This window comes from Octodon degus, unplaced genomic scaffold (assembly GCF_000260255.1).
Source record: "Octodon degus isolate 3935 unplaced genomic scaffold, OctDeg1.0 scaffold00029, whole genome shotgun sequence".
In the NCBI taxonomy this organism is placed as follows: domain Eukaryota; kingdom Metazoa; phylum Chordata; class Mammalia; order Rodentia; family Octodontidae; genus Octodon; species Octodon degus.
Window position 1 is genome coordinate 12,189,507 of NW_004524605.1, and position 14,214 is coordinate 12,203,720.

General features: G+C 42.3%; 1 protein-coding gene across 4 annotated transcripts in view; it reads left to right on the top strand.

The window, feature by feature from the left end:
• Nucleotides 1-14,214, top strand: part of Sgcd (sarcoglycan delta) — a 645,238-nt gene that overhangs the window by 311,895 nt on the left and 319,129 nt on the right. The window contains exon 1 of one of the 4 annotated variants that reach the window (XM_023713119.1): nucleotides 6,609-6,652. The exons of the other annotated variants lie outside the window; for them this stretch is intronic. Within the exon in view, the coding sequence (XP_023568887.1) occupies nucleotides 6,632-6,652 (21 nt within the window). The 5' untranslated portion in view covers nucleotides 6,609-6,631. Of the gene's footprint in view, nucleotides 1-6,608; nucleotides 6,653-14,214 lie in introns of those variants that run through there. 4 annotated transcript variants of the gene reach the window in all.

The window sequence follows — 14,214 nt, forward strand, 5'->3', positions numbered from 1 at the left end:
GGCTGGGAGAGGGTCCGGCCCACTCTGCGTCTGGGCTGGGACTGGTTCCACCGGCGCAGGGTAGCAGGAAGCTCTCTGCACACTCACTGGACCTGGGCTAGGACTGGGTCTTAGCCACAACCTTAACAGAGCACCAGATGTATTTATCTTAACTAGAAGAATTAGTTGCTCAAAAGCAATATTTCGTCACCCATTATTTGTCTCCTGAGATTTCTCAGCATTTGTTCTCAGCCAGTGCCCATCATCTATCCTGTAGAGAATACCCAAAAAAGGAAGTTTGGAAACTGGTGTTCCACAAGTGAGATGCGCATAGATCCTCTTGTCGTCTCTGACATCAGTCTTTCTACCACTTTGTGCTTTAGTGCCAGATTTATAGATCCTGCCAAACAGGAATACTACCACTTGGCATAGCCTCTGGGTTTTCTTCATGGACTAAAGACAGATAAAGATGGCCCTCTGGTTTCTAGCTAGCAGTAAGAGAAGGTGACTGTGGGTTTGAAACTGGCTGGTCTTGGAGAAGTGAGGAAAGGAAGGAACAGGAGGTCAGCCCCTTTTCAGTATTCATTGGTCTCCCCTCAAGTGGACAAAAGAAGACAGAGGACTGTACTGATACATTTTTTTTTTTTTTTCAGAACCGGGGATTGAACTCAGGGCCCTGAGCTTGCCAGGGAAGTGCTTATTCCACTGAGCCATCTCCCCGGCCCCTGATCCATCATCTTTTACTAAAACTTGAGATGATGTCCTCCTGGCCACAGACCCAGGACCACTTCCACAGTTATACAGCAGCATGGGCGCTCCATCGTTGTTGGCCAAAATGAGTGTGTGTCAGTGCATGTGTACTGCTAAGCATGGGATGAACATGCGCATTCAGAGTGGGGCTCTATTTCTTCTTCCTTGGCCAGGTTAACTCCATGAGCAGACAGTGGTAGGGTCCTTGTCAGGTCATTCTACTCCATCCTCTACCCATTTCCTCTGTTCCTAAAGTTCTCATTACAGCCCACTGTCTCTGCTGGTCTTGCTTTGGCTTTCTCAACCTCTTCCCATGGTAATATGGCAAAACATGCTTATTCAGATTTTACCTTCAGATTTACTAATTTTTTCCTGTTCTATGGAGACTGGACTCCGAGCCTGTTCAAACCAGCCACTTTGTTTTTTTCTTTTATTTTGAGATACAATCTTACTAAGTAACTAAGTTTGTCAGGCTGGGCTCAGATTTATAATCCTGGTCAGTCTCCCAGAGTGCTGGGATTATAGGCATATACCACTGTGCCTAGTTGAGATTACCAATATTTTATTTCTTAACAAAACTTGTTTTTTCCTCCTTTGAGTAGTGCCTATATTCTTCCCCAGTAAGTTCAGAACAACAATAAACCCATCTTTTGGTATGGATGGGCTCAGAATACAAATTTCAGTGAACATCTAGCATGAGATTGAAAAAAAAATATTTTAACATCTGAAATGTGAAATAGGTTTTAGACACCAGGGAAGGTGTATCAAAGGGGAAGCACATAAGGAATATGGCAAGGGCTGGGGAGATATTTCAGTAGAATAAGTGCTTGCCTGGCAAAGGCAAGATCCTGAGTTCAATCCCCAGTACTGGAAAAAAAAAAAAAAAAAATATGGTAAGCATGAGGAAAATAGCAAAGGAAATTTGTTCTTGAGGACATTTTTGCTAAGCCTGTGCCATTAGAAGCTCATAGACTATTGGATAAATTCTTTATAATGTACCAAATTTCTTGTTATAAAATTTCATAGGATTGTAGATTTATTTACCTAATATCTCTATACAGTTTTTGTTTAAAAATCTTAAGTGAATCCAGGTTCTAATTTCCATTTCTACTTTACCAAAAAAAAAAAACTTCTGTTACTTCTTGGTGTGGCAGGGCCGCACTTGTGGGGGTTTGTGCCATGTAAGGGATCAATGTAAAATTTATATCACAGCTTTTTAAAGTCTTTGCTGAGTAATGTCCTAGACAATTAGCTTCAAGCTGTAGTCGCTACCAGAATTGAAAGCTGTATCCTGCTGGAAGGATTATTTACTCCTCGGAGGTGAGGAGAGGATGGAGACCATGTCAGATGCCCTGACTCTGGGACAGCTCTCTGCTGGCTGTCCATGGGCCCAAGCAGCTATGATTCAGTTGTACCTAGCTGATACTTATGGCTTTTAGGATCCAGACTGGGGCTTTCAATTCAGCTCAATTAGGTGTCAGGAAATAAGCATCTGTTATGTTTAAGTTTCCTGATGGCTTTCTTTCAAATCTATTCTTTCCCTAAATCAAATGCTTAGTTCAACAGGGCATGAAAATAAAAAATAAAGTCAACACCAAATGATCTCCATGGGATACTTTACAGAAAGCTGTTGTGAAGAGACTCTAAGGAGCACACACAAGGGTTTGGAACAGAAAAGCCTGCTTTCTCTCCTGCCCTTTAAAGTGTTCTTAATAAGGAGAGTAATAGCCCAACCTGGATTACACAGTGTGTTCTGGGATTTCCACTACTCAGTTCAGTTAGAGTGTCATAAAAATCAGGTTTCAGGGATGTTGGGTAGCGTACAGGAAACAGCAGCATGGATTGGCATCCTGACTTGGAATCTATAGACTCTGTTTAGGTAAATTTCATATCTCCTATAAGCATTGGGTTTTTTCTCTACAACATGGGGACACTAACATTCATTTATAGACTTTTTCTTCCATTGGGAAGTCAAGCAAAAAAAGCAACAATCATCAGACCAATCTTTGCCCTCAAGAAACTTGCATTCCACCAAGGCTGATCATCAGTTCTTATTGTCACTTTCTTCTAAGTGTATGCCCTTTGACCTTGAAATAAATTAAAACCTTCTATTATACATTCATTTAATAGTTCTCTTTTATTGTCATCAGAAATCCTTGGATGGGGTGTCAGGGAGATGGCTCAGTAGAATAAGCGCTTCCCTGGCAATCACAAGGGCCTAAGTTCAATCCCCAGTTCTGAAAAAAAAAAAAAAAAAAAAGGAAAGAAAGAAAAGAAAAGAAAAAGAAAGAAAAAGAAATCCTTGGAGAGCTGGGGAGTTAGCTCTGTGGCATAAATGCCTACCTGGCAAGCACAATATCCTCGGTTTGATCCATGGTATTACAAATAAAAAGAGAGAGAGAGAGAGAGAGGAAGGAGGAGGAGGAGGAGGGGAAGGGAAGGGAAGGGAAGGGAGGGGAGGGGAGGGGAGGAGACCATATATTAGCTTAGTTTATGTATATTCCCAGTTATGAGCCCATGTACCTCGGCTCTGCACCCTGTGCATAAGTGAAGCCATGGGTCTACAGAATTTTGCCAACAGAAGGCTATTGGCTGAACATTTGGTTGCATGTCATTTGGAACCATAATTACATCCTAAATTATTTAGAATTATTTTTATACTGTCCTTTTTTATTTTAAAAAGAGAGAAAAACACAAAGTCAAAGAGAAAATTACAAAAAAAATAAAAACATTATAGAATTTCAAAACAAGGTGATAGGAAATTAACAGTGGTTGTTGTAACACATAATGTTATCTTCAAAGTTGTTGCTCAAATCACCCAAAATAGGCATTTAAATGTGATACATGTTCAGAACTTTGGCAGTAGCCCCACTAAGATTTCACACAGGCTCTGTCACTCCCTAGGATCTACTTTCCGTCTTATCTCTTAGCCACTCTCTCCTTCAGAACAGTGCTAGAGACTTTGCCTTCCAAACTCACATTGACTGATCGCCCACTGTCCAGGCTGATCAGACCTAATCTCACATCCATGGAGCTCCAAAATCTCAGGCTTTTTCAGTTCTGGCACCATCCAACCAGTAGAAAATTTCATACCTTGCAACTTTGCTTTGTACATGTTTTAATAATATAGAACTGAACTACTTTCAGGCTAGATTTATGCGTTATATAGGAAACGTAAGAGAATTTTATGTTGAAGGTGGAGTGGCATCCCCAAGATGTCTCAGTTTTTACATGTAAATATCTCAAATTTTGTGGAAAAAGCAGTCAAATCCTGATACACTCTGGCGTTAAGCATTGTAGTTAAGGGTTACTCAACCTATGTCACACACATATATCCATCTCACTTAGGAGAACTCTGATGCATGTAATTAATGCAACTTCTTTGTCTTGGTATTTGTGTTTGTCTCTCCAGAACATTGAGTTCTCTTTTTTATTCTTTAGCCACTGACAGCATTCTTCACAATCAGGGATAGTTTTGACACACATAGGTTAGGAGGGCTGGTCCTGGCCCAAAAGAAATCCAGCCACAAGCTATCATCCCTGGCATTGTTCTTGGCTTAAATAAGCTCTTAAATTTGTTCTGTCCAGTGTGCTCTTGAGTCAAGATGGAATATAAAGGGCTGAGCTGAGAAGGGGTAGGGCAGCATATGAACAGACAGGTTAGCACTCTACACCTGGGAGATTTCAGTTGCTAAGATGGCCCTTAAGTAAATGAGAGCTCTTAGTAGCACTTGAGGCTCTTGCTTGTGGCCTGAAGAGTGAGCAAGCTGCAGTTCAGAATCCCAAGCAATAATTACAAAGGCTGAGAAATTCCTTTGCTTTCTCCTTTACACCTTTGGAAAGACATCTGGTTAGTGGCTGGCTTAGGGATAAGTGCTTATACCCAATCAGCAAGCCTTTACAGGGCACAGCGCTTGGGATAAATGGGAAATGACAGCCTCTGCCCTCTGAGATGGTGGAGATAAGAACAGCATTGTATTATGCCAGCCTGGGAGTCCACAGGGTGCTTTGGGAAACATACACCTTCAATCCACTGGCTCAGAGTGTTTTATCAGCACTTTACTAATGTGGTTTCCAATGAAGGTCAGAAAGTTAAACTTATCACCCAGCAGCTTGGGTTGATAGTTCATATCTCGATCTTATCACTAGGCCTCTTTTTCCCATTCCAATTGCTTTTTGAGGGCCTAGAACTGCTCACTTGGGGGAATATTTGCTGTGAGCAAGAGCCTAAGTAAAAATAAAAATCAGGTTATATAAGGTAGAAACAAAATGTTCAAAACAACATCTCAGTTAGAGCCCCAAATGTGGATTCTGATCCATGCCTTCCTATCAGAACGATGTGACCCAATAACAGAGTCCCAAGTCTCTTTCTTTTGCCGTTGGTCCCCATTTGCAGACAACAAAGAAAGCCTGTTTTAAAACACGTATCTGTCAAAGTAATCCTCTTTGGCTTTTCTCACCTTCCATTCAAGTATAATAGGTTGCCCAGACACAAAGACTCTATTAACTCTTTGCTTGAAATCCAAAGAGCTGTGCTGCAAAGAGTCCTGCAGTAGATCCTTGAGACTCATTAGCAAGATCACCTGATACTTAAACCCTCAAATTCATGAACACCACAGTACATACATTCTTCAGTTTGTGCATATAGAATGCAGAGTTGTCAGCAGCAGAACTGATGATGTTTGGAGCCAGATTAAATTTTTGTCCACTGTATCCCGTGCACTGTTGCAGGCTCAGCAACAGTACTGCCTGGGCCACTCTGCTCATCTGAAGTAACCAGCAGTATCTTCAAACAATGCCCATGTCCCCAGAAGGCCAGTGCATCTGTGAAAAATAAGCCAATCCTTTTGTTTATAGGTAGCTTTAGGTACTTGGGAGAATTTAGGTACTTTTGTGAAATGTGGGACCATGAAATCTATGAATCACAAATGCTGGGATGTCTGCAGTGTTTCCACCCAAACTGATGGATTTCCTCAGGCCTAAAACTCATAGTGTGAGCTTAGCCTTAGAGCAGGCGTGTGAGGCTCTGTTGCCCAAAGATTCTTAGAAACCCCTCACATAGGAAATGTTAACATGTCAAAGGACACAGATCAACTGGAGTGCCCCATACATTGGAAATGAAGATTTACCCAGCATCTTACGTCATTTCTTTTGTTGATGAGAAATGACATTGTGAGGACAGAGCCTGGCACGTAGTAGCATGTGCTCAAAGAAGTCACAGAGAAGAGAAGTCAGCCTCTGGGACATAGGGCCAAGCCATGGTGATCATGAAGACGCGGGCAGAGCCCCACCAAATGCTGGCGTTCCCCTAGCCTCAGTCTTGGTTCTCTCAGGGCCACTAGCTGTAATCCTGAGAAGATACTGTATGACTCTGTTTCAGAATCTTTATTCATAAGGTTCGGATTTTAACAGTGCATACCTCAGGCTGTTGTAGAGAAGATGAAATAAACATGTGAAAAATGGGAACCTGGTATGTAATGAATTAAAGTTAGAGCCATTGTCGTAGCCACCACTGTGGAGTGTTAAACAGATTTATTCTGGTTCTCAAGTGGAGAAGATTGAGTTCATCACACTCTTACATTGGTGCATATTTTTATTATTGATCCAAACAAAGATCTCTCAATTTACAGCAACATACATCCTTTCATTCTTATGCCTCTCTCCTAGCACCTTCTCCCGCCGCAAGAAATCTACCATTCTTGAGAACCTTTCTGTTAGCTTGTTATACGAAATATATTTTCTCTGTGCAGCCTCAATTTACATAGGTCATATTTACACCAAGTGAGCTTTCTTCTTCTTTCCACCCAGCCCATTACTATGTGCGCAGCTGCTCCATGCAGGTGGACCACTCTTGCTGAAGGGCGTCAGCACATCTTAGCTGGGGGTTCTCAGAAAGAAGCGCATGTCCTCTGATTCTCCTCAGGTAGAACCGTCAGGACTGTTCTCACTACTCTCACTCACAAGCTCTTCAGATGTGTGTCTGGATGCAATCAGAATAGAGTTTTTGCATTCCTGTCAAAAAGCTGAGATTAGAGAGCGTGACAAAGCTTTGGTCCTTACCATGGTAACACCATTCTTGCCTGGATCTCTTTCAGAGCAGTAAGATTAGCACAGTAACACTATGACCTTGATAAATATAGGCATTTACTGGACATTTCTTTTTACAAGTTACACACAATACTAAATATTTTAGCTCTCCAAGAACACCCTGTTTGGAAATTTTCTAGAAATATTTACTAAATTCAGCATAGGATCTTACACTTAAGGTTGTCTTTTTCTCAGCAAAAAGGTTACTAAGTATAATGAGCAAAAAAATAATTATGCACAGTAAAGCCCACCAAAAAGCTGATGCAAAAGTTCAGAATCTTCTCTCAGTAGAGCTAGGACATAGCCCTTGACTGCTCCCAAAACAGGCTGGGACAACTTGCATGACACGTTGCTAGCCAACCAGGGAAACTCATTGTTAGGTGACTAGTCACATGCAGTCTGTGCCAGGGACATACTGCACTTCCAAAAGTCTGTGTTCAGCCATAGTGTTTGTACAACAGTGGAAATATAAACAGCCTTCATTGCCCGTTCTAGGAATAGTGGGGGAAGGGTACTGTTTGGGAAGTGACATGTTCTCAAACTTCAGCCACGGGCCTTCTCATAAGCAAAGTTTTCTAAGGATTCCAATTGGAGCCCTATGTTAAAATTTTGGCACATATTTTTATTTTGTATCAACACAAAGGCAGATGACAATAGTCTCATTGCAGAATGAGGAAATGGAGACTTGAGAATTTAAGTAACTCACCAAAGATCATGGAGCTCAGAAGAAAAAGAACCAGACATAGCCTCACTTCCTAGAAAGTAACCACTTTATAAAACTGACTTCAAAAATAGGCCCTCTCTCTGCTGTGAACTAAGGCTCATCCCTACTCATTAGACGTACAAGATTGGCTCATCCGTCCTTGCTGAAAATAGCTTGCCTTGTCAATTTCTTACTTTGGAAGAGGTTCCAGGAAACACCTTAGACTTTCAAATTGACGTAAGGCTAGGATGTGGACATTGCTGTAGATCTGAGCCAGGGACTTTTTTTCTTGCACTCATTAGATGGGAAGCATTTGGAACCACAGAGACTAAATTTAAAATATTCAAATTTACAGCAAATGTCACGTTAGATTAATAGCATCTCCTTTCTGATTGAAAGAGAAGAACCAGTCTCTTGTGTGCAGAACATTCTTTGTCCATGCCCGCCCCCATCATGGGTATAGACACTGGTACTTAGGATGCTAACTTTGCCAAATGCTATCTCTCCAGTTAGTGCTGGAGAAGGGGGTCAACCAGGAAGATGCCAAGCTGTGATTTATTCATGTACTGTACCACCATCTCCCGAATGCTGCTAGTGGCTTCCCAGGATGATCCAGGTTAAGGAAACAGGTCACCATGAACTGTGGAGACCCGTGCTGAAATTCCACCTCCACCCTGGTTTGGTCTGCTTTAGCTGTTCTGAACCTCTTTGCCTCAGCTTTCTTGTTTCTGAATGGAGGATATAAACTTCTGCTTTAGGAGAGAACAGTGTTGCTGTAGAACTCATGTAGAATAGAAAATGTTAAAATATTTTGGATAGTTGCATAGGGGCTCACATCAGTTATTATTCCTTTGGTTGCATGTATTTTGGGGCAAAAAGATCTTGACTTCAGGGCATAAAACTGCAGATTCCAGGAGCTGGCCCACCATCACTTTGTGCTTGCTGCAAAAAGCTCAGTCTTTCTGTGCCCCATTTCTTTAGGCTGCCTTTATTTTCAGTGTGTCCCTTTCTCAGAAGTGTCCCCTTTGTGGCTACAAGATGGCTATCGCTGTGGTTGGCTTGCTACCTCTCTGAATGTCAAATGCCTAAGGAAAGGGAGGAGACAGGGGACTTGCAACAGAAAATGGTTCTCGCCCTCACAGTTTTGGAGGCTAAAATTCTGAACAGCATAGTGCCTTATCTGGCAAGGGTCCAGTGGGTGCCTCGTCTTATGGCTGACAGCGTCACTGTTGCAGCAGTGCCTGAGAAAGAAAGAAGGAAAGACTGTGGCCACAAGGAAGCAATGGTGAAAGGGTGCAAGTCCTGAAACCCCCCACTAGTCTCTGCTCTTTAAGGTTCCCTATCATTCACCATCACCACACCGGACTCCAAGACTCCAACACTTGGAACCTTGGGGTAAATCCTCAGGCCATATGTAGAACACAGCTTGCAGTTCCCAGAGTGTAGTCTTACTGTTTATGATTGGTCTCAGTGAGGTAACATGCCCAGCTACAAGCTAATCCCCGCTACTAGGAGCCACCAGATGTTCATTGGCTAGGCCTGGGCAACATGCCACTTGCAGCTTAGGATGGGGCTGGTACTATTAGAACCCCTTGGGAAGACAGGATAGGTCTCGCAGTGGCTAATGCTGAAAGACAGGCAGTGAAGCTAATAAGAAACAAACAAAAACCAAGCTTAATTGGCATCTTTGCAATGTTGTGTATGTATTATCTATGAAATTGCTAAGATCTAAAATGTGTAGTATGTTCCACAGTCTTCCTAGAATGGAACGGGGAGAAAGAGATCCATCTTTACCAACATACGCTTGAGCAAGGTGGGACAGCGCCTCAGAGATGCACACTTTATTACACTTGCAGAGGGAAGAGACTCAGCCGGGAAGGGGCCCCCAACCTCTCCAGCATCGTGTGGGGCTTCATTTTTCAGCCCTTGTCATATTGGACCACTTAGGAAAGGGTAACTATATAAGGTAATTACAAAGATAGTATTTAATTAGTTTTGGTTTCAAATCAAGGTATTTGCTGCAGACTTGGCCAGCGATGCTGATGGACGTTAATGAATGAAAGCGCATGATTAAAACATCTGTCACTGTCAAGTGGGGTCGATTTCAGGGTAAGGACTGGCTCCTGCTGGGAAACGAGACGATATCCACGGAAAGCCAAATGAGCTGAACTGAGCGCTTCCGTCGTCATTAGGTGGCGGAGCTGACAGTGGCTGGTCACAAACACGCACCAATGAGCAGTAATGAAGTCACCTCCAGATCATTGCAGCGTAGGTTTTCCAGGCTAATTAGCTAGACAAAGATGTTAATTTAATCAAAGAAACACATATTCATTAAAGGTGTATAGGAGAGCTGGAGGAGAAAATTGGCTCTGTCATTGAGGAGGTAAAATTATAGCTGCCAAGCAAGGCATGTCAGCTTCACAAAAACCACTCAGCAAGATGCAGTGTTTCATAGGAAGTAGTCTAGCTATACTGAAGCGTGGCATATGGGCTTCTTTTGAGACATGATTATTACAAAGGGGAGGAGTAAAGGTAGATTTCATTCTACATCTATGAAGCGATGTGGAATGAAGTCCACCCCCAGAAGATGAAGGAATTCCTCTGGAAATGTTATTTTATTTGGATTTGTTGACTGTTAGCATAGGAACACCTCTTAGGGATCATCTGGTTCATGACATTGCATTCACAAGAGCAAGATGGCCCAGAGAGAGGCTGTATCATGGCTTAAGGCCACCTAGCCTGGCACATCTCATTTGATCCCTGAGACAAGGCTCCTTGTGCAGTCAGCCAAGTGTAACATGGGAGCTGATTACTGCAAGGGCATGCCACCTTTTGTCACTGATAGGTTTTCACAGAAGGAAAAAGGGAAAGGGGCTTTATTATTTTGGAGGACATGAAGAGAATTTGGGAAGGAATTCTCTGGATTGGAACAAGGGAGGCTGAGGCTTCTTTGGTCTCTTGACGGGGGTGGAGTTTGGAGGGGGCTGTTTAGATCTACCTGAAGAGCTGACTGGGGCCTTCCCTGAGGTAATGGGAAAGGTGAAAGGAAATTGCACCCTGGGGTGAGTTGGAGAAGAAGGGGCGAGGTGGTCTCTGGGAAGATGAGCTGCTGTTTTAAGGGCTTCAGTCACATTACATTACCACCATAACTCAGCAATTCGTACTGGGATCATGACCTCTCAGCCACTGTGCTGTGCTGTAGACATCCTCAGATGTTTTTGACAGTGGCATAATCTCAAAAGATTATAAGCTAATGTGCTTGTACTTGGGAGGGAAATGAAAAGTCCATACCAGGAGAGTAGAAGTTGGCTACTTACCTGTTGCCATGAGATCATATATGTGAAAGAATGGGAAGGACATGTCCTTTCATGGATCAGCTCTGCTGTACCAAGGACTAAAACTCTTTTTCTTTTTTTTTTTTTTTTTTTTTTAGTAAGGGTCTCATTACACAGCTCGGACTCATAGTGATCCTGCTGTTTTCAGCCTCCCCAGTACTGGGATTATAAGCATGTGCCATCGCACCTGATCCTGATTGCTGGCCCAGTGCACCTGAAGGTGGGGCCCATGTGGTATGTGGTGCCAGGGATTGAGCCCTTGTCCTTGCCCTTGCCTAAGCAGGTGTTTAGTCTGCTGAGCTAACTTGCTGGCCCTGGACTGAAACTATTTTACTCATTCATTGATTCTAAAAATACATCTGAGCAGTGGTTGGGGTGAATGCCTAATCTAATGTAAGCCAATGATAATGCTTTCTGGGTGGAAAAAGAGAGGCAATTTTCATCTTCAGTGATGCCTCAAGCTACTTTCCATCTAAAATGCCATTTTTCTGGTTGTCTTTCAGCACTTGTTTTGAATGTCCTTTCTCTGGATAGCTCTCCTTGGCTTACAGCGCAAGAGGGAGTCACCCTCCGGTGCCCCCTCCACTACCATAAGCCTACGTTTTTCATGGCAGCTATTGTGCAGATTTAAAAAGCTCATAGGCAGAAATGTGTATTTGTACAACCAGATACTCAGAAGGCTAAGGCAGGAGGCCTGCTCAAGCCCAGGAGATCTGGCCCAAGCTGTCTAATATAGCATAACCTTTTATTTTAATTTTTTAAAAAATGTAGATTGTTTGATTATCTACCTCTGTCCCTAGATGGTAGTTGTTTGAAGTTTGGTCCAGGCCCTGCTCACTGTGAATTTGCTTGAGCTGCTCATTAAAAATTCAAATTGCTTATCTATGCCCTACATTTCGTGAAAGGAGAAGTGCTGGAAAGGCGGTGTTCGGAAGTTTCTTGGATGATTTTATATACTAGAAGGCTTTAAAACACTTTGTTCTCTTAGCTAACTGAAAGAGGGAGAGGTAAATTTTTATTTGAGTTAGAGGAAGCATAAATAAATCATCACAGATCATATCAAAGTCAGTCATTAATTTTGTGGTAGCAACATTCCCAGAGTGGCTTTCACTTTGCTATATGATCCTATTTCTCATGTCTGATCCTGAAGAAGCTTAGGCGTAATAACATTGTGGAAGAGGAAAGGGACTTTGAGGATCCTCCCATGTCCTCCTACGGATGGAATGAGCAAATTTCAGATGCAAAGGGACTTGCCCAGGTTCACAGATATTGGCCTGGAGACTGGCTTAGAACCTTGCTGCTGTGTGGCTCTACTGCCCTGCCCGGAAGCCAGTCACCCCAGGTAACCATCCTCCTCCAAGGTGCAAAGCCACCCCTGCTGTGGTGCTACTCAAGGAAATAAAACTTCTGTCTTTAAAAGAATTACTTCATTAACTGATGCATAATTTCACATAATCTCCAGCAACACGTGCTGTAGGCCGCACCCCCAGGCATGCTCAATGGGCCACCAAGATGTGGTGGCACATGCCTGTAATCCTAGCACTGGGGAGGCTGAAAACAGGAGGATTACTATGAGTCCAAGTTGTGTAGAGACCTTGTACCAAATACACAAAGTAATAATAACAATAATAATGATGATAATAAATAATAATAATAATATAATTTCACATACTTAGGAAGTATGTGAGTAGGAAGCAATAATCCGATAGTTCTAAACAACGCAATGATCAAATAAGGGTAGGTTCTAAGGAGATAGCTCAGTGGTCTGAGTGCCTGCCTGGCAAGCTCAAGGCCCTGGGTTCCATCCCCTATACCACATGCCACTCCAGTTCCCCTCCCAGGAATGCTTAGCCAGATGCCGAACCCGAGCATGATGGTACACACCTGCAATCCCAGTGCTGGGGAGGCTGAGACAGGAGGATCACTTCTAACCTGAGCTGCATAGCAAGACCCTGTACCAAATAAATGAGTAAGTAAATAAATGAATAAATAGATTTTAAAAATTAAAAAAATGAAGTGAGGATAATTATTGTTTCTAGTTTCTTAAAAGTTTATCATTTCTTTGTTTTGAGTGCACTCAAATTCTTCTAGTTCTTCAAATATCCAAGAAAATGGGTCACAATTTTAGTAGTATCCATGTAACTAATATCCACCTCCGCCTGCTGCATTATAACCAAGCAAGTCACCCAAATCTAAAGGATGGAGACGTTCTTATGAAAATTTCAGGGTTCTGATTATTTCAAATCATAAGAATCAGTGAGGAAGTCCAGCCTCCTGTGGGCCTTGTGCTTATTGAACTCAAGACCATGACTAATATTTTATGCCTTCCCACTCCTTCTTTACAGCTCGGGCTGCACCAAGCTACACTTGCTTCTGAGTGAGCTGTGAAAGAAATATCCAATTCATCCCAAATAGTAACATTCATGGAGCAATAAGTTTGATGTGTAATAGGTTTTATTCTGATACTTATTTTAAAATGCTAATTCAAGTGCCATTCTGTAACCTGTGTATCATTTCACATTTCATCAAGAACACAGGCATCCTGCTTTCAGAATCAACTTCCTTATTATTTTGGTTGGATTCTGTCATTTCTTCACTATGCCCCAAAGAGGTAACTTCACACTTTGCAAGAAACATTTTTATGGTCTAATTTAAAAGAAAATAAAAATGCCACCTCTTAATTTCTCTGAGGTAGTGCCTATCGCAAGATTGACAATCCTCTATTTTAATATCGTGCCCAGAACTATTTGGTCATTTTTAAAGAATGACAGATGGCTCAAAGGTAGTTATGGTAGAAACCAGGGTCTTTTTGAATGTTTGGCAAATTTTACAGCACCAAAAGGCAGTTTTAGTGGTGTGATTGGAAAGTGTAAATACGGATAAGATAGATAACACAGCAGACTAAAGCATCTGCTTAGGCAAGCTTAACAAAGACCAGGGACTGCAGTTTGAGCCCCAGAACCACATGTTGTGCCAGCCCCACCCCTATGGTTGGTTGAGCTGGCCAGAGTCCAGGCATGGTGGTGCCCACCTGTAATCCCAGCACTGGGGAGGCTGAAAGCAGAAGGATCACCCCTAGTGAGCCCAAGCTGCCTAGTGAGACCCTGCACCAACCAAATACATTAAAAAGAAAAAGGAAGAAAACTATAAATTATGTTGCATTAGAATCTAAACTTTTACAATATTGGAAAGAAAAGTGCTCAGTCCTCGTAAGATATGGAAATAATTGATTATTACCCAGTAACAACAAGACAACAGGAGTCATGATTTCACTGCTAGTTGGTTAAGTCTTGACCAACAAAGGAGATGACAATTTGGAGAAAATGATGAGGGGACTGCTAATAACATTCCTTTGGAAGA